General features: G+C 32.4%; 1 protein-coding gene across 3 annotated transcripts in view; it reads right to left on the bottom strand.

Annotated features, from left to right (window-relative positions):
- Positions 1 to 4,954: 4,954 nt before the first annotated feature.
- The window catches only part of sr (zinc finger domain-containg protein striped), a 115,028-nt gene continuing 91,984 nt past the window's right edge, over positions 4,955 to 27,998 (bottom strand). For all 3 annotated transcript variants that reach the window (XM_072530504.1, XM_072530503.1, XM_072530502.1), the window contains 2 exons: positions 19,604 to 20,751; positions 4,955 to 14,728 (listed from right to left, as the gene is read on the bottom strand). In XM_072530504.1, the coding sequence (XP_072386605.1) occupies positions 14,516 to 14,728; positions 19,604 to 20,751 (1,361 nt within the window). In that variant the 3' untranslated portion in view covers positions 4,955 to 14,515. The remainder of the gene's footprint in view (positions 14,729 to 19,603; positions 20,752 to 27,998) is intronic.

The following is a 27,998-nucleotide window of genomic DNA, read 5'->3' as shown; positions in this document are numbered from 1 at the left end:
TTTACTTTTAATCAGTCAGTTAAAACCAAACCATGTAGCAGTTATGATGTGTGAAAAAATTAATTTATTCGTAATTGAGCTAGACATCACTGTCAAGAGATTATTTACTTCAAGAATATTTTTCAATTTCCCCTTATTACCTTATAAACGTAGTTATACAAGATCAGTAACTCATTCATGAATTCATTCACCTCTTCACCTTTGGAGATTTTATATTTTTATTTTTGAGAGAAAGTTTCATTAGCCAATAGCAGTTTTCGCGCTTCGAGCATCGCATCTCTTTAAAATAATAAGCAAGTTTTACTTTCCGGTTAAAAATAATCTCCATAGCGTATAGCTTGTTTAACCAATTTTTGCAGATTCATCAGAAATAAAGTTTTAAATCTCAATTTTCTGTCAATTATTCTGTTAAAGATGAATGGAAAAATCGACTACTTAGTAGAAAAGCTTGATAAAAACCACAGAAAGTGTTGTTTTAATTTCTGTGTTAAGGATGCTATCACTTGATGTTTACCATCTATAAATACTTTCTAGGGATACTACACTGTAGCATAATTTTACTTCTATTACTTTTAACTGCGTGGAATGGCATAGAACTGACAAATACTCTTGATATAAGGTATCTTTCCCTTTCAATAAAATTGACGAAGTCTACAGTCCTAATATTTGGCCCAAAGGAGCTGCCGTTAGGAGATTTAACTTCAAAAGAAATTCTTAGCAAATAAAGCGGAAGGAGCAAGAAACCTAGAAGCTTCTACAAACTTTTATCAAAATAAACTAATTCGACAAGGTACGGTAAGCATGTTTCATGTTAATTTGTAGTGTATGTCCAATAAAGTCGATGTGATCAATGCTTTTCTTGTGGATCTAAAATTATATGACGTCATATGTTTTTCGGAGCACTGGTAAAGTGAAGAAAACTTAAAATTAATTAACATCTCATTCTCATCATCTCAACATTAACATTTCATTAGCTAATTTCTTTCTAAATTAATATTTTAACTGTATACAGATCGGGTAAGGGTGATTTGGCTTGTTTTTGGTGAATTTTGAGAAGGTCATAACGTCCTTGCTTAGTAAAGCAGACAAACTGATCATACTTGGTGATTTTAATATAAATTTTAAAATTGAATCTGGCCCTTTTTTTTCTTTTGGTCTAAAAGAAACTATAAACGATTATACTAGAATCACATTACAGTTCAGTAGTTGCATCGACAACATTATGCAAATTTTTCTGAAAATATCTAGAGAGTCGGTGTATTTGAACCTTGTTTTTCTGACCATCGCGCTCAATTTTTATTTATTAACTCTGAGTATAAAGTTGTTGACATTAATCAAATATTTCAACGGTTTATTACTTCTTCTGGTTTACAGAAGCTTAAACGTACGCTAGAGCTAGTACAAATATGGACTTTTTTTAGGATATTAATCTTGATCCTGATTTTTTAACAGTCTTTCTTAAGGAAACTTATAGCAATTTAATATTAAAGCATTTTCCACTAAAAAAAGTACGACAAACTGCTGAAAAAACACACTAATTTACACAATGATCCAGATAAGAAAGGGACTGTTAAACCATTAGGAATAATCATAGATAATCGACTGAACTGGTCCGCTCATATCTCAAAACTAAAGAAAAAGCTATTAAGTTCATTATTTGATATTCGCCAACTAGCAAGGGTTGTCAACTGTAAAACATTAAAAATGACATATTTTTAATATGTGACTGATAATATGTGTGAAAAATATATGACTCATTGCAGAACATCCACTGAACTGTTTACCGTAACTTTGCCAGAAATGTTTTTCTGTTTAATATGTGTTCTTGTTTGTATATATTTAAGTTACGTTTTATATTCCTTTTTTAATACTATGTATTTTTTAACTTGCTACACACAAAAATAAATACTCCACTCTATTCCACATTCATATTCAAAAACTATTCCAAGGTTTCTCAACAATTTGTTTGGCTATAAAAATAACTTTAATTGTTGACTTATTTTGTCAAAAGCCTTGTTACTATTCACTAATTATATATTTTTTATTATGCTTACTAAATAGCAGATATCCATATTGGCAGTTTAGGAGTTGTATTGAACAAGATGATTGTACGATCGATGGTAGGATGTCTACTATTGATTTTTTTATGTGTTGGTATTTTAATGCTCGTCCTTCACTGGTCTTATAGATGATTTCCATTTGAAGGTAAAGAAGTAGCTCCATGCTTTCAATTATTGTTTTCCCTTCGTATTTTAATCTTCTTTTTGATGTGCTATACACAATTTTGAGCACAACCAACCTCTGCATATATCTGCAGACTAGCTTAAGAGCTATAGGGGACAGAATATGTATAACCAACAAGCTGTTGTTAGTAGGTAATGCTTTTCAAAATTGATAGTTGACGTACTTGGCCTTGATCTTGTAGGTCTTTGCATGCTTTTGGTTAAAAAATCTGAGGATTATCAAATTTGGACTGTTTTGTGTATTGCATATGTATTGTGTATAAATTGTAGATGTATCTCCAACTTCCTATCGATCCGTTATTGTTGATAATATTCTCTTTGTTCACTTTTTCTTTCACTATTGGCAACTAAAACCTGCTATATTCTGGTGATGGGTTTGCTACACATTTTTTTTAAGAAAGATGAGAGCTGCTTCTTTGATATTTCTCTTTTGATTTTTTTGTCTCTTTCTAATCTCATGAAAGAAACGTGCATGAAAGTGCGTAGGAAATTTCGACACTAAGCAGGTAGCGACTAAAATTTAATGGCAATTTTCGACACCAGCCCCAATTCCCGTTTTTATCTTACAGGTATATTCGACACCAAATAAATATAGCTGCGACATAAATAAAATACCATAATTAATTAATTAATTTATTTTAATAAAAGTAATGTGCATTTTATTTCTTTATAACTGTAATAATATCTAAATATAATACAACTAGTACCTAATTTTTGTACATTTTACCGTTAATATACTTGTATACAATGATTTATTTGCTATTATAGGAATGATAAGATACAGCTTTTATAAAATCTAACCTACGTATTTGTTGGGATCGTAGTTTATCCATCATTTTCTCCAAAAATGCCAATTTAGCCTTAACAGTAGTATCTTTTATTTTTGCTGGTATATGTAAACTATTTATTTTGACATAAGTGTCTACTTGAAATTCTTTTAACTTTTCAATAAAAATAAAAATAGAAGAATGTGTTGAATAAAAAGAAGAATTAAATCTCGAATGAAAGGATTCACAGGCATTTGTGGTCCTCGCAATAGACGGATCCTGATTAGACCATATGTGTGGTGGAAATAGAGCGCTATCGAAAATGTAATTTTCCAGTAAATAATCTGCATATATAAGTGTTGCGTTTGTAGGTTTATATGACATTAAATCATAAAGAAAGCATTCTTCAACTTCTGCTGGATTTAAATAAGTTAAACCAAACGTATGCCTTAACCATTTTCCAATTTCTGAATGTGTATCCTTATATTCTTGTACCAAACCCAAAGATTGAATTTTTTTAAACCAGTTTTGGTGTAAGTGAAAACGGCATCCACTAATTTTTGCATTGGGCCACATATAAAATACAGCACAGTGAATTGCTTTTTCAAAGTCCACAAATATTTCAGTTGGCTCTAATGATAATTGAAATGTTTCAAAAATCTTAGACCTTAATAAAGAAAATAAATTTTTGTATGTCATTGACAATTTGTCCTTTAACAAACAGTATGCTAAAGGAACATAATGTCCATTTTCCAAGCCATGTATAGTAAATAATTGTAGAAAATATTTGGTACTGTATGAAAATGTACCATCCATATACAAAGTTTTTAATTTACACAACAAACGAATATTTGTCTCGCATGAAAATACAATTACATTTAATTCAGGATGATTTAAAAACAAAAAACTTTCATTGCGACAGGTTTAAGGAGAATAATTACTAACCGTGTTATGGACTTCTGATATGCTTCTTGGTAACGGACCTGGTAACAGTTTACGACGACAGTTGTAAATGTTCTTTTTTATGCTAGCTATGTCAGGAACCGTCAGCAAATTGGCATCACACTCAGCAACAGCAGTTCTTGTAATTTTGGCAGGCTTTTCCGATATGTCCTCTTGGACTTTTCTTTTACATGCATTGGTTACCATTTTTACTTCAAGCTTTTTTGGATCGGCTTCATGATTATGTACCAAATCACTTCTTGTGATGGTGAGGTCCTCACAGCCTATTGTAAACCCTTTTGCGGAACACTTAGTGTTTCTTTGGATGCAGCGCCAAAATATCTCGCCGCTTTTTAACACTTTCTGTTTCGAGAACGAATGATGCTCCACCACTAATAAATCTCGACCACGGGAACTTTTTATCAAACTCATTTTTTAAATATCCGTATACGTGCACAAGTCAACGTCAAACAAGAAATAAATTACAACTGAAATAATTTAGTCACAAGTACACAAGTGCCACGCCCCCCGCCGTGACAATAAATATTGGAAAAACCCGCTTGTCCTGCTTGGGTGCAAATGTCCATCGCCGCTAATTACCTACCTACCTGCTTTACGCCGCGGTGTCGAAATTTCCTATAATAAAATTTGACCCTTCGATTACCCCAGGTACAAAGACAATTTGGTGTCGAAAGTTCGCCCGCCGGCATGAAAATGAACAGATAATGTCAATTTTTCTTTAATCTCAATCACCATTATTTTAGAAGTTTATCTTATGAATGTAACCATCTAATGCATCTGCGTTTTAAAATGGTTATATTGAAAGGAACAAACAATAATTTAGCCTGTTGAAAATCTTTTCAGCTTTTATACGATTTTCTATCTTTTTGGATCTTGTAATTCACTGAAATCACTTTGTCTCTTTCATCTATTCAGAAATATATCTTTTAGATTTTATTCCTATATTATAAAGGTCGAGGAGATCTTAATAAAACACAAAAAAATATTTCAATCAGCAGTTTTTTATTTTCTGATTCGGTAAGATTTATATAGCTGACACAACCATGTATTACACATCAACGTTGTTTTTATGGTTTTAGTAAAGTTTCTTAAGATTTAACAATTAACATGTACAATTGATAAAATGACAGCGGAGCTTAGAATTTTTAATTCCACCACAAACACCGTTTTTGACCAATACTAGAGTGAATATAGAATTAATTTAAAACTATCATTTATTAATATTTTTCATTTATCTTAACAAAGTTAAATACTATTTTAAATAAAGGTGGAATTTTTGGTGGAATCATTGGACCATTGATTTTTTTCCTTTAGTGGAATTAAAAATTTCTGAACCTCATTGCCATTCATATTAGGGTTTTCTTTATTGGGTGGGGGTGACAACAGTTTTAATATCGAAATATGTAGTCAAATATCACATTAATAATGAAACAACAGCCTCCTTGATTGATGAAAATTCAAAAATTTAACCTATTATTCGGTAGTGCGAGACCAAAGACCAATAAAAGTGATAAACAATAATTAAAATTTTGTTCGCTGTAATTCATTCGCTTTTTTCAACGTAGTAAAATTTGTTTTCATAATAATAAAGAACCGAAGACGAAAGTTATAAACAGACAATAATTTGACTGCTTTTTTTTGTTCAATGAATTTTTTTACCATTTTAATTATTCTTGCTAAAACAATTTAGTATATAGTAATGAAATACAAGTGACTGTAGTCAGTTAACTTATAAAGGTAAAATAAAAAAAAAAATAAAGTTTTAAGCGAGACATAACCGAGAGACCGATCAACAACAACGTTAACAACAACACAAAAAAGTAGAACACACTTAGCTCTTGCGTTTTGTTTCACCAGGTCTGAAATTGCTTTCTATTAGTTGGACGAGATAGTTTATTAGCAGAAAATGGCAAAAGGTCAACTATTGACCTACACCAAAAGGTAAATGACGTGACATTTTTTCGCGAGCTTATGCGAAAGTTGACCTGATATCGACGTGGTTGTAGTTTTAGAAGTAGAAAAGGTTCACTTAACATTAATTAAGGTTTATTAAACGTGATATATGTATAGTACGTCTAGTTTTTGGGATATTTCACGTTGTTATTTTATCGTATTAAAATGTATTTCTGACTCGACTCGAAGGTGTCTATCTTGTTGTCAGTTTTTATAATATACTTCTAGTAAACTAAACAGAATACATCGGTCAATAAATCTCGGGCCTAACAGTGACATGTTGACTAATCGATAATCCATATGGCATTTCGGTAGTAGCTACCTTCAAAAGCATATTGTCAAAATTTCATGTCATTCAAATATTTTTTCCGAGTTCAAAACGATTCAAAGTGATTTCCTGTGTAGATTCCATTAAAAAATGGGTTGCTGAATTCAAACGCGGTCTTATCGATACCAAGAATTCTGAGTCCGCTTTGTGAAAATTATTGGAAATCCGCAAAGTGAACTTGTGAACCGCAAGAGATAGCTGATACTTTGATAAGCTATCAAAGGGTAGTGTTTTCCCTATGATTCACGAACATTTGGATATGAGAAAGCTGTTTTCCAAATGGATGTTTAATCGGAATAAGTCGTTTATAGATAGAAAAAAGGATGTATTTATTCCATGGACATAAAGTATTGGAGAAAACTTATGAGGATAATACTTAAAGCCATATAGGTTGAGCTGACAAAAGAATAAGAAAAGTTCAATAGTTGAATATTTACCAGATAATATGGGACTCTTAACACAAAAAATATTCAAGACATATGACTACAGGAGAATTAACGCAGTCTGCTTGTGCGTTAGGTTTGATAAAGATAATAAAGAAAAAAATTGGACACACAAATCTAAATTCGGCATCCTTTTGCCAAAATCTGGAACAAAAATGTAAATCGTATGTTGGTACTGTTAATCCTGATAAATTTTCACGTTAACTCTGATATATATTTTTATATTATTAACTGAAACAAAAATATTGCTTGTATTGTACCATTTTGTTTGATATTAAAAGCATATTGAAGAGTTAAAACAACTAAAATTTAATTCTAATTGTTGAGAATTGTTGTTTCCAACGTTGATACTAAACTTTCGCTTCGGTTCTTCCTGAATAAATCCATGTTTTAGAAACCATTATAAAACTCTAATTAACAATGACCTTACAGCTGTAACTTTCAGCCAAATATTTGTATATAAAAATATACTTACAAGTTAGACAGGTATGTGCAAAATGAGGGAAGAGATAAAATACGGTGGCAACCATTGAAAAATTTCACGTCTTACTTGTTTGATAATAATTTTACAAATTTTTACTCGGCAAGATGATTTTTGTTTGAATTGTGAGATTGTTCAATGGTTTTCCGACATACAGTGCTCGAAAAAATTGAGGCAGTCCTAGCGGGCATCTCAGGACGTTGTTTAATAAATAATACTGAGCAAATCCAATGCCATTTTTATCATCAAACATCTTGTCTATAAGATATACTAATATAGGCATTTAGTTAAACCTAGTAATATTCTAGTTTTCCTTGGAAAAATTTATTGGAAATTGATGAAGCGACTATTTTATGAACCTATAGAAAATGTAGCTAGGAGGTTAAGACCAAACACACAAGAGTTTTTAATAATTCGAAGATATTAGTCTGATTACTTCTTCCTAGGAGCTGCATATAACAAAGATTAAGAAAAGACAAACTTCGTACCTAGGCCACATAATGAGAACTGAAAAATATAACCTGCTACGAATAACAATTGAAGGGAAGATATATATGACCAAAGAGGAGTAGGTAAAAGAGCCATATCATTGCTTCGCAATATCAGAACTTGGACGGACATGAACGTTCAACAACTACTAAGTGAGGCAGAATAGATAACATTTTGATGTAGTGATCGCAAACAAGTAATGGAGTATACCAGTAGTAGTAGAAGAAGAAGAAGAAGAAGAAAGAGCAGCAGTTTTTGTAGCTTTTGGTAAACTTGCGGCATCCTTGGCGGTTTTTTGTCCAGCTGCTTTTGGTTTTTTAGTAGGACTAATTTTATTTGATTTCTTCGCTTTAGTTGGTGTTCTTACGTTAGCCTCTATTTTCAACTATTTGGCCGTCGCCGGCGTGTTCTTTGGCTTTGATGCGGTTTTTTTTAGCCTTGGTCCTATTCTTTACAGATTTTGCCTTTTCGCTAGTAGCAAAGCCTTACGCAGCAGCAGCTTTCTTTTGTTCTTCTGAACTAGGCTTTTCAGACTCAGAAAACTACGATGATGTAGACTGTAGCTAGAAAGATCCTAACGCTCCTTTTCCTTTTGTTTGCACCAACGATCCGATAACTACTGCAGCATTTAAATATTTTTTTTAACGACGATGCAACTTTTTCCGAATCTACTTTGTAATTTGCCACGATATATTTGTTGATAGCTTGAAGAGAAGAACAAATCTTTCCTTGACACCTTTTATAGCATCATTTACCATATCGGAGAGAAGATATAGACTTCTTTTCAACACAAACCATGAGATTGTGGTGGAAGAAGAGGTAGTAAGATTTTGTAAAAGTCTGCATTATACATAATACAGTAATCTGAAAATAGAAAAGAGTTTTTCAGATATCTATGAATGGATTAGCATAGTGCAATTATTAAACATTTAAGGAGAAGAGACTCGTTGTTCCTCTAATTATTTCGAGCAGTGTGTGAATGAGCTCTTTCAACAACAGTTATTTTTACAACAGCCGGCTTTCTTAACAATTTTTAATAATTATAATCTTCAATATTTACAAACTTAATATTGTTATTTAATTTAAATTATTCTTCTATGTACACAATTTACAATATACACATTTATAAAATACTTTGAACGAAACTGTTAGATCTATAATATTGTTTTCAGCTATTTTTTGGGTGGATAGCACCACAGTATACAGTATGATTTTTCTACTCATAGTTTTTTATAAAGAGTACAGACCGCCATTTAGTAAAAGTCACGTGGAAAATTACGTAAAAACAATTTTTTTTACAAAAATGATTGTCGCAATTATTAAATCTGTCACAACGTACGCTTGTGGCAAAAATTTACAAAAGTTTTGGTATTAAAAGGATGAAACGTTTAATTTGGAACGTAAACGTAAAGGAACGTCCAAAATGGCAGTTTTTAAGAATGTTTTTTAAAGGCTTTGAGTGTATTTCAACTTTTCGGTAGTTACCATCATTTGAATAAAGATAACGAGGAAGAATGTATTCATAAATCAAGATGTTTGGAAAGAGTTTTATTTAAATTGATAATACAGATAAAAATCGAAGCATTCGGCTTGTGGTCTCTGTTTTAATATATTTGTTAAAAAATCTGCACAAATTGTTAAATAAAGTCTTACTGAAAAACCATACAAATGGTTGCACATCAGAAACTGAAACCAGAAGGAAGTACGTCAAATGTTTAGTTAGATGAAAGTGTGGAAAAGTTGAGGGAAATAAAATTATGAGCATTTAAACCATAAAACAAAAACAAAATGACATTTTTAATTTTTTTGACCAATGATTTTCAAATTTTACATCGCTTTTAGGATGAAGTGACTTTAGTAAATGGTAACTAGAATGGTACTCGCACAGCATTATGTTGAAATCTTACTATATTAAAGACACTTCTTAAGGCAATCTTGATATTTTCCTTATTTCTCAGGCTGGTTTATGAGGACATTCAAAAAATTCTTATATATTTTAGCGTTTGGCTTATGGCAACGTTTATGGCAATATTTATGGCAATAATACTTTGTTGAGGTCAGTTATACAGAAGGATTTTATCAAAAATTAATACCTACAGTAATATTAGAAGAAAATTTAAAATTTGACACATGTATTTTAAAATTGTCAATTTTTTTTCCAAAGTAATTAAAGAGACTCAGACAAACTGCTTTCTTCTTATTTGTGATCTTCCAGCTTTCTGTACAATTCGTCTGCTTTTGATGAGAACTTTTTTCCTAGAGGAAGTTCTGGGTCATACTTTTTTATTTATTATATCGCTAAACAATTTCAGCTTCCTTAAATGTTTGAGTTAGTTTAGGCTATCAATAGATCCACATTTCCAATAATGAAACTCTTAAATTTTCCCCTTATGTAAAGCGATTACATGATGAGTCCATTTGTAGCATTTCAATTTCCTTAATTTTAACGAAAAATTTTAACTTTTGACGAAACTGTAATTTCACGTTAACCCGTATTTATATTTCCTATGAACACGTGCAGTTTTTGTCTTAAACACTTCATTCAAGTATTAATTCTACTCATAACCTCCAAAGATTTAACTAGCTTTGGGTATAATTAAAATTTAAGTGTTAAGATTTTCTTATGGGAACAAAATCACCACTTTTACCAAATAACTGTATACCACTCCCCAAAAACTAATTCGCTTAGGCTAAAGGTTAAAAAAGTAGGCTATACAGCCTATTTCGATTATCCAGTTCTTAGTCGTCCATCGAAATGCATAGTGACGTATATATTTCATTTAAGTTCAGTGGTGAAACCTACATTTTATGAGGTAAGATTTATCAATCTATCGTTTATCTATGTCATTTATATATCTGTTAATTTTCTATTAATCATATCCTCACCCACCCCAATGAAGCTCCCAAACTGAGCAGCGTGGTCTTCGTAAAGTCTCATCCACTTTCTTACACATTTACCATGTTGTTACTGATATTATTCGACTTATATTAAATCCTGTTTTGTCAATATGAGAATGATTTTACAAACCTTCACTAAATAAGAAAGATAAAAGTAGCACTTTTTGGTTCAATCCTTCTTTATAAAAGCCCCTAAATTATAGTTTATCGTGTTTACTATTTGTAACCATAATCGGAATATACTATACAGGGTATTTGAAAATTTGTTGTTAGTTTTATGTACAAAGTTTAAACTCATCATTGTTACATAAAAATGTACCAAATATGTAATAAGCAAAGTCCAAACCCTGTATAACTTAATTGTATGTGTTAAGAGACACAGAAATTAGCAAATAAAAAGTATTTTTCGTGACACTCTTTGATAGACATATCTAAAAACTGGTTTTGGTAATGTAATGAACAAAATATGGAAAAGATTAGACGTCATTTTTTCTCCGACTCGGGCAAATCCGAGTTTTAAATTATGAATTCTGTTTTGAAATAGTAAAATCCAGAAATAAACAAGGGCAATTTATAAAAGTCGCAATATTTCCGGTTCTAATTCACGAAAATTGATGTTTTACCTCGTTGCATAGATTCTAAAAATTTAATTAGTTAATTTGTGAATTGTTTATTTAACCGAGTAATTTGTTTAAACAATAATAATATTTTATTTTTCTCTTATTGTTAGAAAATGCTATATAAAGATAGGTAACTTAAATCTTTATATATTATAGTTATAAATAATATCTTTTAACAATAAATTTTGAGAAAAAAATAATTTTTTTTAACATGTAGCATCTTAAGGCTCTTATCCTCAGCTCCCGAAGGTCTCGATTAACAAACATTGTTTTCATTTTTATAAATGCTTGTCTTGCAATTTCAAGCGTGTCCTTATTTCTCTACCTTGGTCATTCTTTTCAGTTATGTAAATCATCATAACTTAATGTAATCTATTTACTAAGTGTCTGGACTGTCTGCAAAAACAGCGGTGTCGTCTGCGAATCTTATGTTGTTCAAGATTTTTCCGTTTATTGATATACCATGTTGTTCCTCTGATATTGCTGTCTTAAAAATAGCTTCACTGTATAGATTAAATATCAATGGGGACAGCGCGTAGCCCTGTCTAACACCTCTTTTGATTTCTATAGTTTCTGTATCGACATTTTTGATTATAACCTTTGCTTTTTGATTCCAGTACAGATTGACAACAATCCGTAGGTATATCTCTACGATTTACATTCTTTTCTTTTAACAGTTTTACGAGTTTCTGCTATCGTACTCTATCAAAAGCCTTTTGACAATCTATAAAGCAGACATAGAGATCCTGGTTCATATCTAGTCGTCTTTGTACGAGAACGTTAAAAGCGAAGAGAGCATCTCCCGTTCCTAGTCCTTCTCTGACTCCAAACTAGGTGTCATCTATATTTTCTTCTATTTTTTTCAGAAATATCTTAAGTGTATGGCTTATTAAGGAACTGGGAGCATTCTGTCGCATGTACTGATTTTAGTAGTGTTACAAACGTGGACAGCAACCAATCTTCGGGTATTACTCCTGTTGCATATACTTTGTTGAACAGATCAAAAGTATATGCAGAGTTTCTTCGTCAATGCATTTAATTAGCTTAGTGGATATCTGATCTGGGCCTACTGATTTTGCGGTCTTTGAATTTCTAATGGCCTGTTCTAATTCGTAGATTATTATTTTCGGTCGTGTTTGTTGCTGTGGATCTTCTAAACTAAACTTTATATAATTATAAATAAAAACAGTAAAATTTAGTATCTTAATTGTAATATGTTAAGTTTTTTGTGCATTTTTAGAAAAGTTATTAATAATTTTCAAAAAATTCACTTTTGAAGCTATTTGTGCAATATTTCAGCAATAAATTAACAAAAATAACTTTACAAACTTTCATTTTAAATCATTTTCTAATTGTTTCAGTAAAACTGTGTCACTTTTTCATATAATTTACCGGTCTTCAAATATTTAAAATGAAATAGCGATCTTTCATTGTTTATATATTGTTTACTTATAAATTACGTTTAATCTTTTGTATATTTTGTTTATTGCTTATTATTATCACCAAATATCGTTACTTCCCTCGTCTATAAAGCAGATAATACACTTCTTCAGTGTTTCAGAAGTTTTTGTTTTTTTGGTAAGAATTTTTTGTGGTACCTCTACAAAATGTGCGTTGGAAAACAACTTGTCTATTAACTGCATAAAGATATTGACGTGTTTTTTAGTTCATTCTCTTAAAAGCTACACAAAAATAAATAGAATACCTACGAACAAGAACAAAAAAGACGAAATGGATAAAAATAGTACGGAATGTTTTGAAATGTAAACGTCAACATTTTGTTATTTGGCAAAAATTATTTTAAAAGTGAACTTTGAAATTTAACCTATATTAATAATTAAAGCTCTTTGTTACTTTGTTTCTAATATGTTAAAAAATCTATGATCGTGTGTTTAGAACACTACTTAAAATAAAATATACAATATCAACAACCAGTTTCCAAAATTACAAAAATAAGTTTTTTTCTTCAATTTTTAACAACCTTCCTATTTAGAGCGTTTTATCAGTCTGTGTTTCACAGAACTGGGAACAAAATACTGTGACATTTCATTTTTCTAGTGATACAGTATCGTCCAAATACATTTCAAGTATAAAAAATTATTCATAGAACTGAATAAGTTGGCAAAAGACAGCTAAAAAAGGGGGAAAAGGTATTTGGACGCCGATTTCATAATGTATCCAACTACTTATTAAAAATAGTTGAAAAGTTTTTGATAACATCTTTGAATCTATTTTCTATCAGTCGTTTTTTCTTTATAATTTTGTCTTCCATAGTTTTACTATTATCAAATAGCCAATTTTAACTTTTTTGATAATAATTAGTATACAGGGTGCACGGTACAATGGCAACACACTTACACATGTAGTAGAAGTCAATCTAAGAAAAATAGTTTTAGTAAAAGCAGTTATTAAGAATATCTCTCGTGTTTAAGGCCTCTTTTAGACCTTTATGTAAACACCCTGTAACTACTTTTAAAAGAAAAAATGGCACAGACTTAAAAGACATACTTCGGCTCTATATAATAGGCCTCTAGAGATCAAAATAATCAGGTATCTTCAGTGCATCTTCGCTTTTCACAAAAAATCCTAGATCTCAACAGATTTGGCTTATGACTTGTTTTACTAATAGACATATATATTTAATAAATCATCTAATCTATAATACGAAGAGTCCTTGAGCCTCTAGTAGGACTAGAGGTGATTGTTGAAAAAATTTTCATGAGAAAAAGGACGCCAGCTTAAGTCGGAGGGGTAACTAAGACAAATGTAGCTAATTAAATAAATATTATTAACTGAAAGTCTTCAAAAATTATTAAAATGCAAAACTAAGATAATACTGATGGCACAATTTAAGAAATATCGTTTAATAATGAACTCACGGCAAAAAAGACTCATTTGGGCACTAAATAAATGATCTAAAATACTTTAAATAAAGACATATTTGTAGTACAGCTTCGTGATTTAGTTGAACTAACAAAAAATAGTTTGGGAATTCTTTCATTGAAAAGCGGTACTGGATTGATCTTATATATGTCTATTAAATAAACAACTCTTACCGTTTGGTAATATTAGGATGTACAAAGATAAAATCTGATCTTACAATTTGCAATTTAGGGTTAAAATAATCTTCAATGAACCAACGTAGACATTGCTGAGCGTACCTAAGTGAAGACCTTGAACCACCAATGTGTAACCTGTTGGCCTCGACAAAATTTACCCTGGATCCTACTCGAGTTGAACGATAATGATCCTGGTCTCTTCGATTTCTAAATCACAGTAATCTTGAATGAGTAGCACACATTCTCCGGGCCGCGGCCCGGTTTCGCCTTCTCAAAGCGTCGTCGTGACGACAGGGGGAAGGCTCATAGCGTCCTCGCTGGTCACCGTATGGCTTTGGTGTAGATGCGGCGCCACCTGTTGGTGCGGGTGGAGGTGGTGGTGGTGGGAGGTCTGCTGCGAGGTCTGCTGTTGAACAGATGACGAGGTTTGGGACGAGCTGCTACCTAACTTGCTTTCCTTCTTCATCCTCTGCTTTAGATGCACCTAGAACAATAAGAACCAATATTATAAATTTGTACAGATTATACTTAACTTTCTAATATAAGATATACATTTACTTAGTAATATACAACTAGAATTACACATTTATTCAATATATTTAGTACATTTAAATTCTAAAAATTGTATTGGAAGTTTTTGAATGAAGATTTGAACTTTGAAGGAGTAGTGTTTTTTAGAAACACTATAGACACATAGAAAAAGTAAGGATTTTTAAAAATTTGTAGCAATATGACTACAACATTTCGTTGCAGTAATATTGCAGTGGACCGTTAGCAGGTTTGTTGCTCTATAATCAATTAAGAAATTAAAGAAAAGTGTTAATCACTCGTAGGCAAAATTTATAACCACAATATATAGGCACTCAAAAGGCTTTAAACGACGTCAACAGAAGTTTTTCTTGGACAATTGGAACGTCAACCTCAGAAGTGAAAACAAAGACTTCTAATTTTTTTTAAACTATGGTATAGAGCCAATTACTGGAAATGTTCTCTTTATAAGTTAACACAGGACTCTAAAAACATGGCCAGACTAGGTCCGAGAAGAGAACTAAGAGCAAATAATCCATGCTGCAATAACCAATGCTGTAACAACCAATTCTAATGATAAACTGACTGAAAGGACAATAAATTTTTGTCGAAAAACGAAATCCCTCTTTAAATTTATTGATGTACGCATATGACCGCTATCGGGCTTCAATATCCAGCTTACGAAATCCACTGAAGTACTACACAATATTGAATCTAAATTAAATCCATTGTCCCGTTCTCTATAAAATATTTTTATTACAATCGTATAATATATCCAGTTTGACTTTATATTCAAACGCACTACAATCAATCCAATCGAAAGGTGTAAATAAAAAAAGGCGTTTTTATAGGTAACTGATAATATATGTAACGAAACTTCGAGACGAGATCGAGCTCCAACAGGTTTTAATCATAGTTCTTGGAATTTTTGTTAAACGGCCAGGTAAAAGTTGACATGTTCATTAGACAGTAGAAGTTTGACTCACAGATTGATGAGTAATATGATTTATAACATTAAATTAGCCAGAACCAATTAATTTTGTAAATAAAATAAATTACGAGGACTAGTTTTTATGATATAAATGAGAAAGCTCAATGTTTGTGTAAGCTTGTTCATGAACTAACAAAAATAATACAACACAATCCTTTAAAATGTTCAGACTTTAATCTACATGTTCTAATCGTTCTGTCACTGACGCCATTAAAAGTTTTCTTCCGCCAAAAAAGTGTTCGTTCAAAATGTTTTTCTATTTTTATTTTAGTGATGTTTCCCTGTTTTTTTTGCTTACAGTATTTCGGTACTACATATTTTATTTTACTAGTACTAATAGTACAATTTATCTCTTTTGTAAATCACATTTTATGGTTTGTTTTTTGTCTTGCAAGTATTAAGAGCTTTTCTGATTAAGGAATTCGGCTTTAGCGGAAGGTATTTTGTAAAGCCGAGATCCAACGGCGCGCGAAATGGCATTACCGACTTGAAGGGTTGAGTTTCAAGGTTAGCGCGTCAAAATGTAATCGGGCCATTCCCATGGCACTTAATATATATAGGTACTTGTTGCGCACCAACGTCCGAACTCTTTTGAACCGCGTTGCTTTGTTTACAAATTACGGGACTCACCGCACAGACCGAAGATCGCCAAGTCTTCGGTAATTAAAGGTGATTTATAAACGGAATTTACAGTCCATATTTTAGAATTGTTTTTTCTGACATTTAATAATGCCTCAGTTGCAAACGAAACTTCTGAAAGAAACAATTTCAAATAACCGCGGCTACAATTGAACCATGAATTGTAGTTGGTATGTTCGATATAAGTACCACCATAACTAATTTCAGATTCTAGAGTAAATCACTGAGAAACTAAAAGAAACGTCTGATTTTGTAGCACCACCGATGTATTTACTCATTGTAATATTCAGTGGCTATTACTCTGTGATTGAACTCCTTTTGCAGTTCTTTTCCAAGTCTCGATAGCGATCAATACCCCTGCTTGCGAAATATTTAGTATGTTTCGGAATGGCCGTACATAAAAATGTTCTTTCTATCGTCTCTTGTTTATTTCTAAAATCTATATTTATAGCATGATCATTACTATGACATACTTGATTTTTTAATAATAGCTTTATCTATTACTACTCTTCACATGACTCCAAATAGCTGCTTTAAATTAATTTGTGTACATTTTAAAAGTTCTTTTAGCATCCTTCACTTACTTACTCTTTTTTGCCCTTTGAATAAATTTTGCCAAAAGTATATTATAATAGAACTAAACAATTCACAGCCCGTTTTTATTTATAAAATAGATCTGACACCCTCTTCTGCGATTTTAATCTTGTATACTTCAATCACAAATGCCATTGTTTCTCTGAACACAAGAAACTGATTGACAGATATAAAAATTGAAATTACAATACAAGATCCGTACAAGAAAGCAGAACAGCTACAACTGATGGCAAATTAACTTCCTAGGAATATGAAATGAGATGTTAAGATTGCACACAATAGTGTAGTGTAAAGATGAAATTTAAGATTGGTTTATTATTTAAAAATAAACAATTGGTTTTGCATCTAAACATACTTTTGGTTATAGTTTTAAGAAACGTATATAAATTTTATATGTCGGTCAGATAGCCAAGCGGGGCAGGCGGTCGACTAGCATTCGCTTCAGTCCCGAAATGATCAACAGTAGTTTAAAATTCTAAATGAATCTGCTACTTAGACTAAAATACGGCTGGTGTTTGATCGGCCTATGGTGGAGCCACGACAGCCTACCGCAAGAGATAAGGGCCCAATAGTATCTAGATTGGATAAGAAAAAACATAACAATAAAGATTTATTAGAGATATTTAATAAAAGAGGTTGGTCATTATGTTCAAATTCTACGATTATTATTATATCTTGTATACAGTAGGCGAAATTCAAGTGCGACTTAAAAAGGGTAAATTAACCTTATAAAGAATGGCATCCCAATGGAAAGAAACCCATCATGGCAGAACGATCAGATTTGTGCTTCGATTACTGCACTCAATAAAATCTGTTCATAGTTTCTTTAAAAAGTATTCGTTTTTACGATTGATAGGTTGCAAACATTGATAATTTTTTAGCAAAACCCTTAAACAAATTGATGGCAAGGCACTATAGGACAGAGCTAAAAGGACAGATAGGTATACGACGTAGATGCAAGGTGGAGAACATCAAGAACTGGATAAGAAATAGAAGAGTAGAATGAAACGATCATATAAGCCGAATAACAACAAATAGATTTGTAAAGATGGTTAGAGATTATTTCCCAATAGAAAGATGATCAGTAGAAAGACCACGAAAACGATGGAACGACAATCTTACTGGAGGCAGATTAAAAAACAGATATAGTCATGTATACATAAAAAGAAAGAAAAAGAAGAAACAAAGTGCGGGAAGTAACACTATCGTCTTCATTGGGTAGAATGTGTAAGCAAACAGGAAAAGCTTCGGCAAACTTACTGCTGATATAAGATGAATCGATGTTGCATTGATACAAAAACCCTGAGTAAACTAGGGTCAAATACAAGATCAATCGGGTGTTATATACAACAGGTGTTAATGTAATTTGCTCAATAATGAATTGGCTGCAGAAGATTCCGTTTTCGGAGAAGAAAAAACTATGTCACTACATAGGCACATAATCAGTTTATAAAATATACAAATATTCTTTATTTTTGTAGGAAGTTGTGTTATGGATGCTAGGAGTGAACAGAATGATAGAAATCGAAATTTAAAAAAATGTAAATAATGTCATTAAAATTATGTTCTTTAGAGTTTGGAGAAGTTGTTAAATTATAGTCCAGTCGGGATATTATTTGACTTTGCTTGGTAAGCTGCCCCAAATTTTATTATTTAAACTTAGTAGTGTAAATGTAAAATCGATACTGAATTCTGCCCTTGGGATAGCCGCCATCTTGAATTTAAAGGAAAAGCGTTTTTGTCCAATATCTTCGCCATTTCCAACTTTTAGACAAAAGGGATAGGAACTGAAAACGCATAATTATTGAATTTTCTCGTGTATTATTAACTTTACAAAATAAATGTACATAAGCAAAAATGATGGAAATAATATTTTATACAATTTTGATTTCCTTAATTTTTTTGCTAGAATCACTATTTAAGGTCGTAGGTTCGTTCCTGTTTATGCTTCCTCCCTTCCAATATTTTCCCCCTTAACTCGGAAAATATCGACCGCACAAAAAAAATTATAAAAATAAATTGTAGGAAATCTCATTTACAACAATTTCAGTCCGTACCATTTTTGTCAAAAAGTTGAAAATGGCGGAGATATTAAGCAAAAACGGTTCTCCTTTAAATTCAAGATGGCGGCTAATGGAAGGGGTGGAATTAGTCGCGATTTAAAATTTACACCACTATCGACCTCCCTCTAAAAGTTAGGGTAATAAAATTTGGGGCAGCTCGCCATGCAAAGTTAGTCCTTTTTTATCTAATCCGACTGGACTATAACGTTACTGAGTAAAGTTAAAGGCAAAAGAAGGAGGTCACAAAATATTGTATAAAAAAAGGAAAACAATGTTAAGAATGCATAAAATTTTCAAAAAATTGGCTTTAGATGATAAAAAAGTTACAAATACAAAATCATAAGTAATGAAAAGTGAGCATTTAAAAGGTGACATATTTATTCGTGATAGCAGTAGTCGAATAAAACTCATAAAAGCTTTGATAAGATTGCCTGCCAGGCGTGCTAGCGCTCACGGTTTGAATCTCGGCTTGATTTGAAAATAGTCGTATTTCTAACAATTTTGTTTAAAATTGAGCTAAAAAAGATGTAAATTAGAATATTACCTTTGCGTGTCGTTTCTTCTCGTCGCTCCTCGCAAACTTTCTGCCACATATATCGCACGAGAAGGGTTTTTCGCCGGTGTGTGTCCTTATATGCGTCGTCAGGTGGTCGGACCTCGAAAAACTTCTCATACAGATCCTACACTGGAACGGTTTTTGTCCCGTATGTATTCTGATATGTCTCGTTAGTTCATCCGACCTCGAGAACCTTCGATCACAGTTTTCGACGGGGCACGCATACGGCCGCTCGTGTACGGGGGTTTTGCTAGGCCTATTTGGATACTTTCGGGGTTTCACCGGTACGAGTTTCAGAGGAATCGGACTCTGCTGGTAAACTTGACTAAGAATCTCGTGACCCTTGCTCGTCGAAGGGTTGTATTCGGCTAATTGCACGTTGTAATTCGAACTAGAACTCTGTCCAAGATCACTACACGAGCCACTAAAAGGTTCTTGTTTCGGAATGAGAGAAGATGGCCCTGGGATCACTAATGCACTAGAACTTTGGCCGCCATAGTCCTGACTTTCCCACTGGTACTTGGGCGTGCCCATTGGTTGGCCCACCCTGGAGTATACTAGATCTTGCTGCATATCCAGCTGGATATTGGTACTGGTACCCGAACAGCTTGGATAAGATGGTGGCTGTTTGAGTGCCAAGTTACTGCTGCAATCCGTACTGAACATAAGTTGATCTGTTTGCGACCTGTCATCGTATTGTGGTCCTGCTGGACTGGGTGTAGCAGAAGGATACTGTTGTTGAGGGCTTTGCGATGAACCTTGTAGTAGACCAAACATCGACGGGTACATAGGTTTATCACCTGAAGATAATAACCATTGGTTCACTGCGGACGGCGAATGAGCCATACCCTGATTAGGCATTCCTAATGGGCTGCCACTCTGCATCTGTATACTACCCGACATATTCGGACTGCCAGCTGATGTGTAGATGGTACGGTGTTGTAATTTTGCCATGTTGTTGTTACTCGAATGCGGATACATACTTAAAGTACTGTGATTTGTGTTTTCTTCTTCCCTCAAACTCGGCGACAAAGCGGAATCCTGGGGCGTCGCACGCTCCGTGATATGACTGCTAGGCGAATGGTGTGGGCTGGTATGTTGTTGCTCGATTGACAATTCTTCAGGATCCAAGGAACCTGTAATAAACGAGATTAAATTTTTAATGAGTGTAAAAAGCAACTTAGGTAACATAAAACGACAGACTGCTGATATCGAGATTTCATTCATCTTGTGTTTTGTGAATGAATTTTTATTGTGAATTTGATACTTTTTCAGATAAAGAATTTCTATTTATACGACTTGTTTTTGCCTCGTAGAATTAACTTAACCTACATTTTACTAGGATATTTTATTCGTTTTTTATAATGAATGGAATATTCAAATTATTTCAAAGTCGCATTAGACTCGAGTTAAAACAAGTTATATTTTAAATGTTATTAGGCATATCAGATTTTTAAATTAGAAACTTATGCGCATAATATGTTTTGTCAATGGATTTGGCAAAATTAACAGTTGAAAGCTATTTTCTAATATATAATCGTCGAAAAACATCTAAAAAATGTTATAATCATGGATATTTTGTAGATATCAAGTAGTAGAGGAAGAATAAATCATAGATTATTTATTCAAATTTATGTTTTTCAGTCAAAAATAAGAAATAATTAATAATTAATTTTAGGAACACGTTCTTAAAGAACAATACTTTATTAATCAGACAAGTTAATGACTTTTCCTGATAAATCGGACATTTTTGTCATTCTGCAATAAAATATCATGTAAATGGAAACCAGTAGTTAGTTTGAAGTGTGTTCTTAGGCCAAGGCTCCAAAAAAGTAAACCAAGAAATAATTTTTCTAAAATTTTTCGAAAATTTATATCAATAAAAATTTTTTAAACTTTTTATGGTAGGCGATGAACAAGGTCCGAAACCATCATGATTTTAAGATTTTTAAAAGTAACAAACTAGAGATAAAAAGTAATCAGTTATGATGCAAATAACGACAATCTAGAAAATGCCTTTTCCTAGGTGTTGCCAAGCTTAGACGGACAGAATTACTTACTAGAATTTCTCATCTAGGAAAATTTGTAAATTGGGTAAAAAAGATGGGTAAAAGGTGGGGGTGAAAAGAGGGTTGTTTATTAGTTAGAAGACAGAAATTTGTCTTCACAGAAGACATAATGTGAAGAAAAGAAGAAAGCCTTTTTACAATACAGAACACTTCTTCTTCTTCCTCTTTATAAGCAATATGCATGTTCATTGGCGGATTAATAGCTCTATGGGAGGTTCTCACTCCATCTTTTGCGCGGTCGTCCGATACTTCTTCTGCCGATTGGTGACTTATCTTCTGCTATTCTGACGACACGGGTCTCCTCCATTCTGCTTATGTGGGTACAGAACACAACAAACATAACTGGCGTACAACCACTATAAACGAATCAAAAATGAAACTAATACTTTAGTTAGACAATTAAAAAGACAACACTGACAGAGCTTCTCAAAACAAATGGAACACGACTTCTACGGACCACAAAAAGAAATATAAAGAATAATCAGGGGACAAAGAAAAAAAAAATGAAGGAATTAATAAAAACGAAACACATTCAGAAGGAAATATGGGCAGACTACTTTTGCTCCCTATTTGCTAAAAGCGTCGATAATGAACCACCAATACTAGATGTGACGGCAAACGAAGAAATAAATATTGAGGAGGAAAAGGTGAAGGAAGCATTAAGGAAATTAAAAAATAGAAAATCACCAGGAGAGGACAGAATACCGAACGAACTTCTAAAGTACGGAGGAGAAGATCTAACCAAACCACAACTAAAACTAATCCAAAAAATATTAGAACAAAACAGATTTCCTCAATAATGGTGATCACGCATCGTAATACCTAAAACAAGGTTTTAGGTTGGAAAGATACTGCACCGACGCTATATTTATAATGAGGCAAGTACAAGAGAAATCATTAGAATACAACAAACTGGCTTATCTATGTTTCGTGGACCTTAAGGGTCCACGAAACGTAGACCTCTAAAAAGAACTAACTGATTCTATTGAAGCTGACAATGAGATAAGACAGGGAGATTGCCTGAGACCTCTATTGTTCGGTGTATGGATAAAATAATAAAAAAGTAACTAAAAGTAAGAACTAAAAAAGGATACCAATGGGAGAAAAACAACTTAAAATAATCTGCTATCCAGACGACGCAATACTACTCTCTCAAAGTGAAGATGATTTACAACATATGCTGCACCAATTTATTATAACCGCCAGAAAATTTAACATGTAAATTTCCCGAAAAAAGACAAAATGCATGGTTATAAGAGCAAATTTACTAAGACGTAAATTAGATCTGGAAGGTCCGATAATAGAACAAGTGATGGAGTTTAAATATCTATGCATTACATTATCTAGCTACCAAAAGTTCGAAACAAAAGTGGAATAGAGCAAACAGAGTATCAAGTTGCCTGAATGAAACAACATGGAGAAATAAAAAAGGATATCAGAAATAGCAGAGATGAAAAATTGATGGTATACGACGTGGATGCAAGGTGGAGAACATCAAGAACTGGGTAAGAAATACAAGAGTAGAATGGAACGAACATATAAGCCGAATGAACAACAAATAGAATAGTAAAGACACCAAGAGATGGTTTACCAATATGAAGACGATCTGGAGGAAGACCACGAAAACGATGGAACGACAACATACTGGAGGAGCATTGAAAAACAGACAGAGTCAGGTCTACATAAAAAAAGAAGAAGAGTGTATATAGGACAGGTATAAATAATGGTATAACCATTTGAATTCGAATTGTACCATATTGAATTGAATTCGTTTATATTTGAAGTAAAAATTATTGTGATATTTATTTTTAGAAGCTAAGTTCCGATATCTTGTGCATAATTTCCCCTTTGATAAAGTTCTAACATATTTCTATTTAAGCCATCGATAAATGGTATAAATGAACACAATCAACAGGATATTAGATATCAGTTCTAGTCGAAATATAATACAGAAATTAATAGAATAAGAAAACAAACTAAGAAAACGAACTAGTTAGAGACTATTACGACAAAATTTAAAGAAAACCAGACTGAGATTTCATTTTTGTTTCTTGACACAAAATATAAAATATTGAGACTAACAACAGAATTTAACACTAAAAATATTATTTATTCACCTAGAAATAACTTCGTCCTTTCATATTATTTCTCGTTATTCTGCTTTAAACAATTCATGGCTTGTTATCCATGATAACTATATTTTATTTGTGCTAAATCCTTGAATATTTAGATACATAATAGCTGGCAGTGATTGCTTTACCTTATATATATCCAAACTCTTTTATCTCTTTCATCTAAGTCATACAACTCTAACTCCTTTTAAGGGAAAAATCCACCCCAGATACCTGAGGTGTTAAAAGGATTAAGCTCTCTGCATTGTCTTATATAGATGTTCACTAAAACCTACCTGTTTTACGTTCTATAGGAGGTTCTTCGGAATGACTCCAGTAATAGAGAAAATAAAAGGTATCGCCTGAGTAGTTTAAATTCTTCATTGCTTCAAGGTCTCTGTACTTGATGATCTTCTTATTGTATTTAACACGAAAATTATTATCATGTATAGCAAATTTATCGCTACAACCATTAGTGTTGTTTATCTAATTAGTTTTTTAATCCGGATGATGCGGTCTATCATGTGCCACAGGTTGATCTGTAAGCCCAATACGGTTTCAGTATAACTCCTAGTTAACTTATTGATAATAAGGGAGATGGTTGGTTTGAAAAAGTGTCAGTTTATTGGCTAGTTCTTGGTGAATAATCTTTCTTACTGAGTCATGGTGTTCTGTATAATCAGTTTCCACAAATGCCTATTAGCCCCCGGTAAGATGTTGGATGATTTATTAGACTTAACACTCATATCAGCATTTGACATTTTGGACCTGAGGGACTTTGATAACACGTTTTAGGTAATTTTTGGTTGGAATAACCTGATCCTGAATGGAAACTAGGAAACCCTCTATTTCCGGAAACATCTGTCTGATGTTAACAAATAGTTCGACGCTGTATTTTCGACAGAGTCTTGCCGGATTTCATCGAGATGTCGCTCATGAAGAAATTTAGATTTTTCTTGCTTAAAAAGATGCTCTGCAGCCTGCTTCTTAGAATAAGTTCTTAAATTAGCAACTACGTAGATGATGTTTTTGTGCCTTTGTAAAAAGTGTTCTCACTTCCAGCTGAAAACTTCTTATATCCCTTTTAGACTACTTAACCATACCAAATGAGTAGCTAAGCTCGGAACATGCTTACGTATTTAATGACTTAAATAATTTTTTACTATTAAAATATAAACGATTTAGCTTACTCGAACGATTTAGGTCCTACTCTTCGTACAAATTAGAAAATTAGTTCGGTTTTAGATTATTTCCACAATCCTACAAACAATTCTAGGACTGTTTAACATTTTTTAAGCCGTGTCGGTCTGGGACTATGAGCCTGAGTTCACCTTCACTTAACACAGGATAGACTTGGTCGAGAAGTTCTCATCCCCGACAAGGCACTTTCCAATTGCTGATAGTTAACGTCCTATGGGTATATAGAACAGGTATGAATAATGGCATAACCAAACCCACCCACGGATCATCTAAGAACATGACATTGTGTCTGCAGCAACACGAATTTGTTGATAGAATATGACCATAATTGAAAAGCAATAATTACTTAAGTATCAGAAAAAAGACACAGCACAGCCACAACACAAAGACTATTGGAAACGGAATTGATCAGAATACAGAGCAGAACTACAGGAAATACGCTGAGAGATCGAACGAGGCGTGAAGACAAAAGAAGAAAATATATACGTAGAGGACATAAATGAGTGGATATTAAGCAAAAAAATGGAATAATCACTTAAATAGAATAGAGAAAACTAATAGCAAGAGATAAATCACCAAATGGTGATGAATTTTCGACTGAGCGCCCAAAATATGAAGTGACAACCTTCCATAGAAGTATCAATCAAGCTACCATTGAATAAACACAAGAGCTTTTAAAGAGAAAGAAGAAGTTATTATTAAGAAGAAATTGGTGTTATATCTATAATTTATTATAGGTTAAATACCTTGATTGTCTGTTTCTTTTGTGGAGATGCTATTTGTATGTAGGAGCAGGTAGGGTTGTTAATATTGCTATACAGTTTAGTGCAGATTGAAGACTTGCCACTGGACTAATTTGCTTTGGACAACGTCTAAGACCTTAAAAACTTTTTTACTAGCAGTTGAGTAGCATATTGCGCCACATTCTAAATTTCTACGGATGAGTGACCGATATAAATCTAAAAGAAAAGTTGTATCAGCAACCCAATTTCTGTTAGAAAGTATTTGAAGGAGGTTCATTTTTGGCTGACAGGATAACGCTATCTTTTTAATATGATCTCTCCATTTCAAGTGGCTGTCGAATCTCAATCCTATAAAGTCTGTTAAATCTACTTGTTTTATGTTAATATCATTTAAAATTAAGATAGGTTTGCTATTAGTTTTATTTTTATTAAAGATAATAAAATAGGTCTTTTCACTGGTAAAACCAAAACTACATTTTAGGGACCATATTTCCAGTTTGTAAAGAAACGACTGAAGGATTTTTGTAGCAAGAGATATATTACAAATTCTAATGTAAACTATAAGATCGTCAACTATAATAGTAACTTTATTTCGTGTGCAATTGTGAATTTTGTGGAGTTTTGTCGCTATTAGTACTAAACTAACAATTCTACACAGTAGATTTACATATTGACGGAAGTAATTTACAATGAGAAATTTTATGTTTATTTTCATGAACATTTCTTTCACTATTACGTCCGGGATTATTAGCTGCGTCGTAAAATATGTTCTATCAATAATTTTCGAACGAAGTATAATATGTATACCTATACATTGTCATTTTTTTTAATTTTAACTCTAACAGTACAAAATGGGGGCAACTGTAACATTTGGCATACTTTTCCCAATTGATTCTCACAAAGCAGTTTACTCTATCGATTAATACCGACAATGAACCATGCACTTGACATTAACAGACCCGCCATGATGGCGTTACATCATAGTAAAATTTTCTTGAATGAAAGCCTTAGCGCTCAAACTCTATCAATGGCCTGCCGCAGTATTGATCATATCCGACCAGCTTGCGCCGTCGCCCAACGCCATGCTTGGGCTAGACCCACATTCTCGCAGATGGTGACACTTGTTGCAGGAATTTATTGGGTAAAACGGGAGAGTTACACTAAATTCGCTAGAATCTGGTCTATTCGGCGAATTAATTGGATTTAATGGCCAAATGTAATCAGTAAAACAAGACCGAGGACGGGACTAGGATAATTGTTTTATGCATCTACTAAAGACGAAAATATTATCACTTGAATAATGAGAGAAAATAGAATAAAATTGAGTCGAATATATACTTATATATAAGGTTTCCAGATCGGACAATGTTTTAACAACATTGTTTAGCTAAAAATGGCGCGTGACACTTGGAGAGTACCGACAGAAGTGAATAAATCTTATAGCGCGGTATTACTATATGTGGGTAAATGAAATTTTATATCTGCTTATTACTGAATTGTTAATACTTATTTTATAATAACACACCTTTAAGTTCTTTCAAATTTAAAAAATCCTAATTTTTTTTTTAATTACATATTATTTTATATTATATATTTCTTTATAATGGATTTAAAAAATAAACAAATTCTCTTAGGAGGGGAATCGAGTCCAGATATTCGCGTGAAAAGGAAAAAAATAAATCGTCAATCCAAAGAACGAGTATATTATATACCTGTATGTGAAAATAAAATTGTTGTTTTTACTATTCTCCTGAAAATTTCATGATATATTTTACCGTTTAAACCTTCTATGGACTTCTAAAAATATTGCCAAATAAAAATTGAAAAAATCGGTCCAGTCGTTCTCGAGTTGTCAGAAAAAATGTATAAAAAAATAAAATGACGTTTGCTAAACGTCATTTAATTTAACAAAAAATAAATTTTGCTTAATTTAGTAATGTTTGTATTGTGAAAACGATTTCCGAAGTGGAAATTAATACCTCAATAAACTTCAATTGTGGCTTATTCACATTAAAATAGTAAGGAAAGAAGATACTTAATGTAAGCAGGAAAATGGGATGAAAAGGTTTGAGTGAATAAATACGAAGAACAGTTTACGTATATTATAGATGAATTATTCAATAATTTCTTAAACGTGCATAACCATGTATAAACAACAAAATTATATATATTTTATCAATCTTACAGCCGTACGAATGTTTAGCTGAGTCGAATGAATGGGAAAACACTTAATGCTCCAGCGCATGTATAATTTATTACT

The sequence above is a fragment of the Diabrotica undecimpunctata genome, chromosome 4, assembly GCF_040954645.1.
Source record: "Diabrotica undecimpunctata isolate CICGRU chromosome 4, icDiaUnde3, whole genome shotgun sequence".
Classification (NCBI taxonomy): domain Eukaryota; kingdom Metazoa; phylum Arthropoda; class Insecta; order Coleoptera; family Chrysomelidae; genus Diabrotica; species Diabrotica undecimpunctata.
The sequence above is the reverse complement of the archived record's forward strand: the minus strand, read 5'-3'. Positions and strand labels throughout refer to the sequence as shown.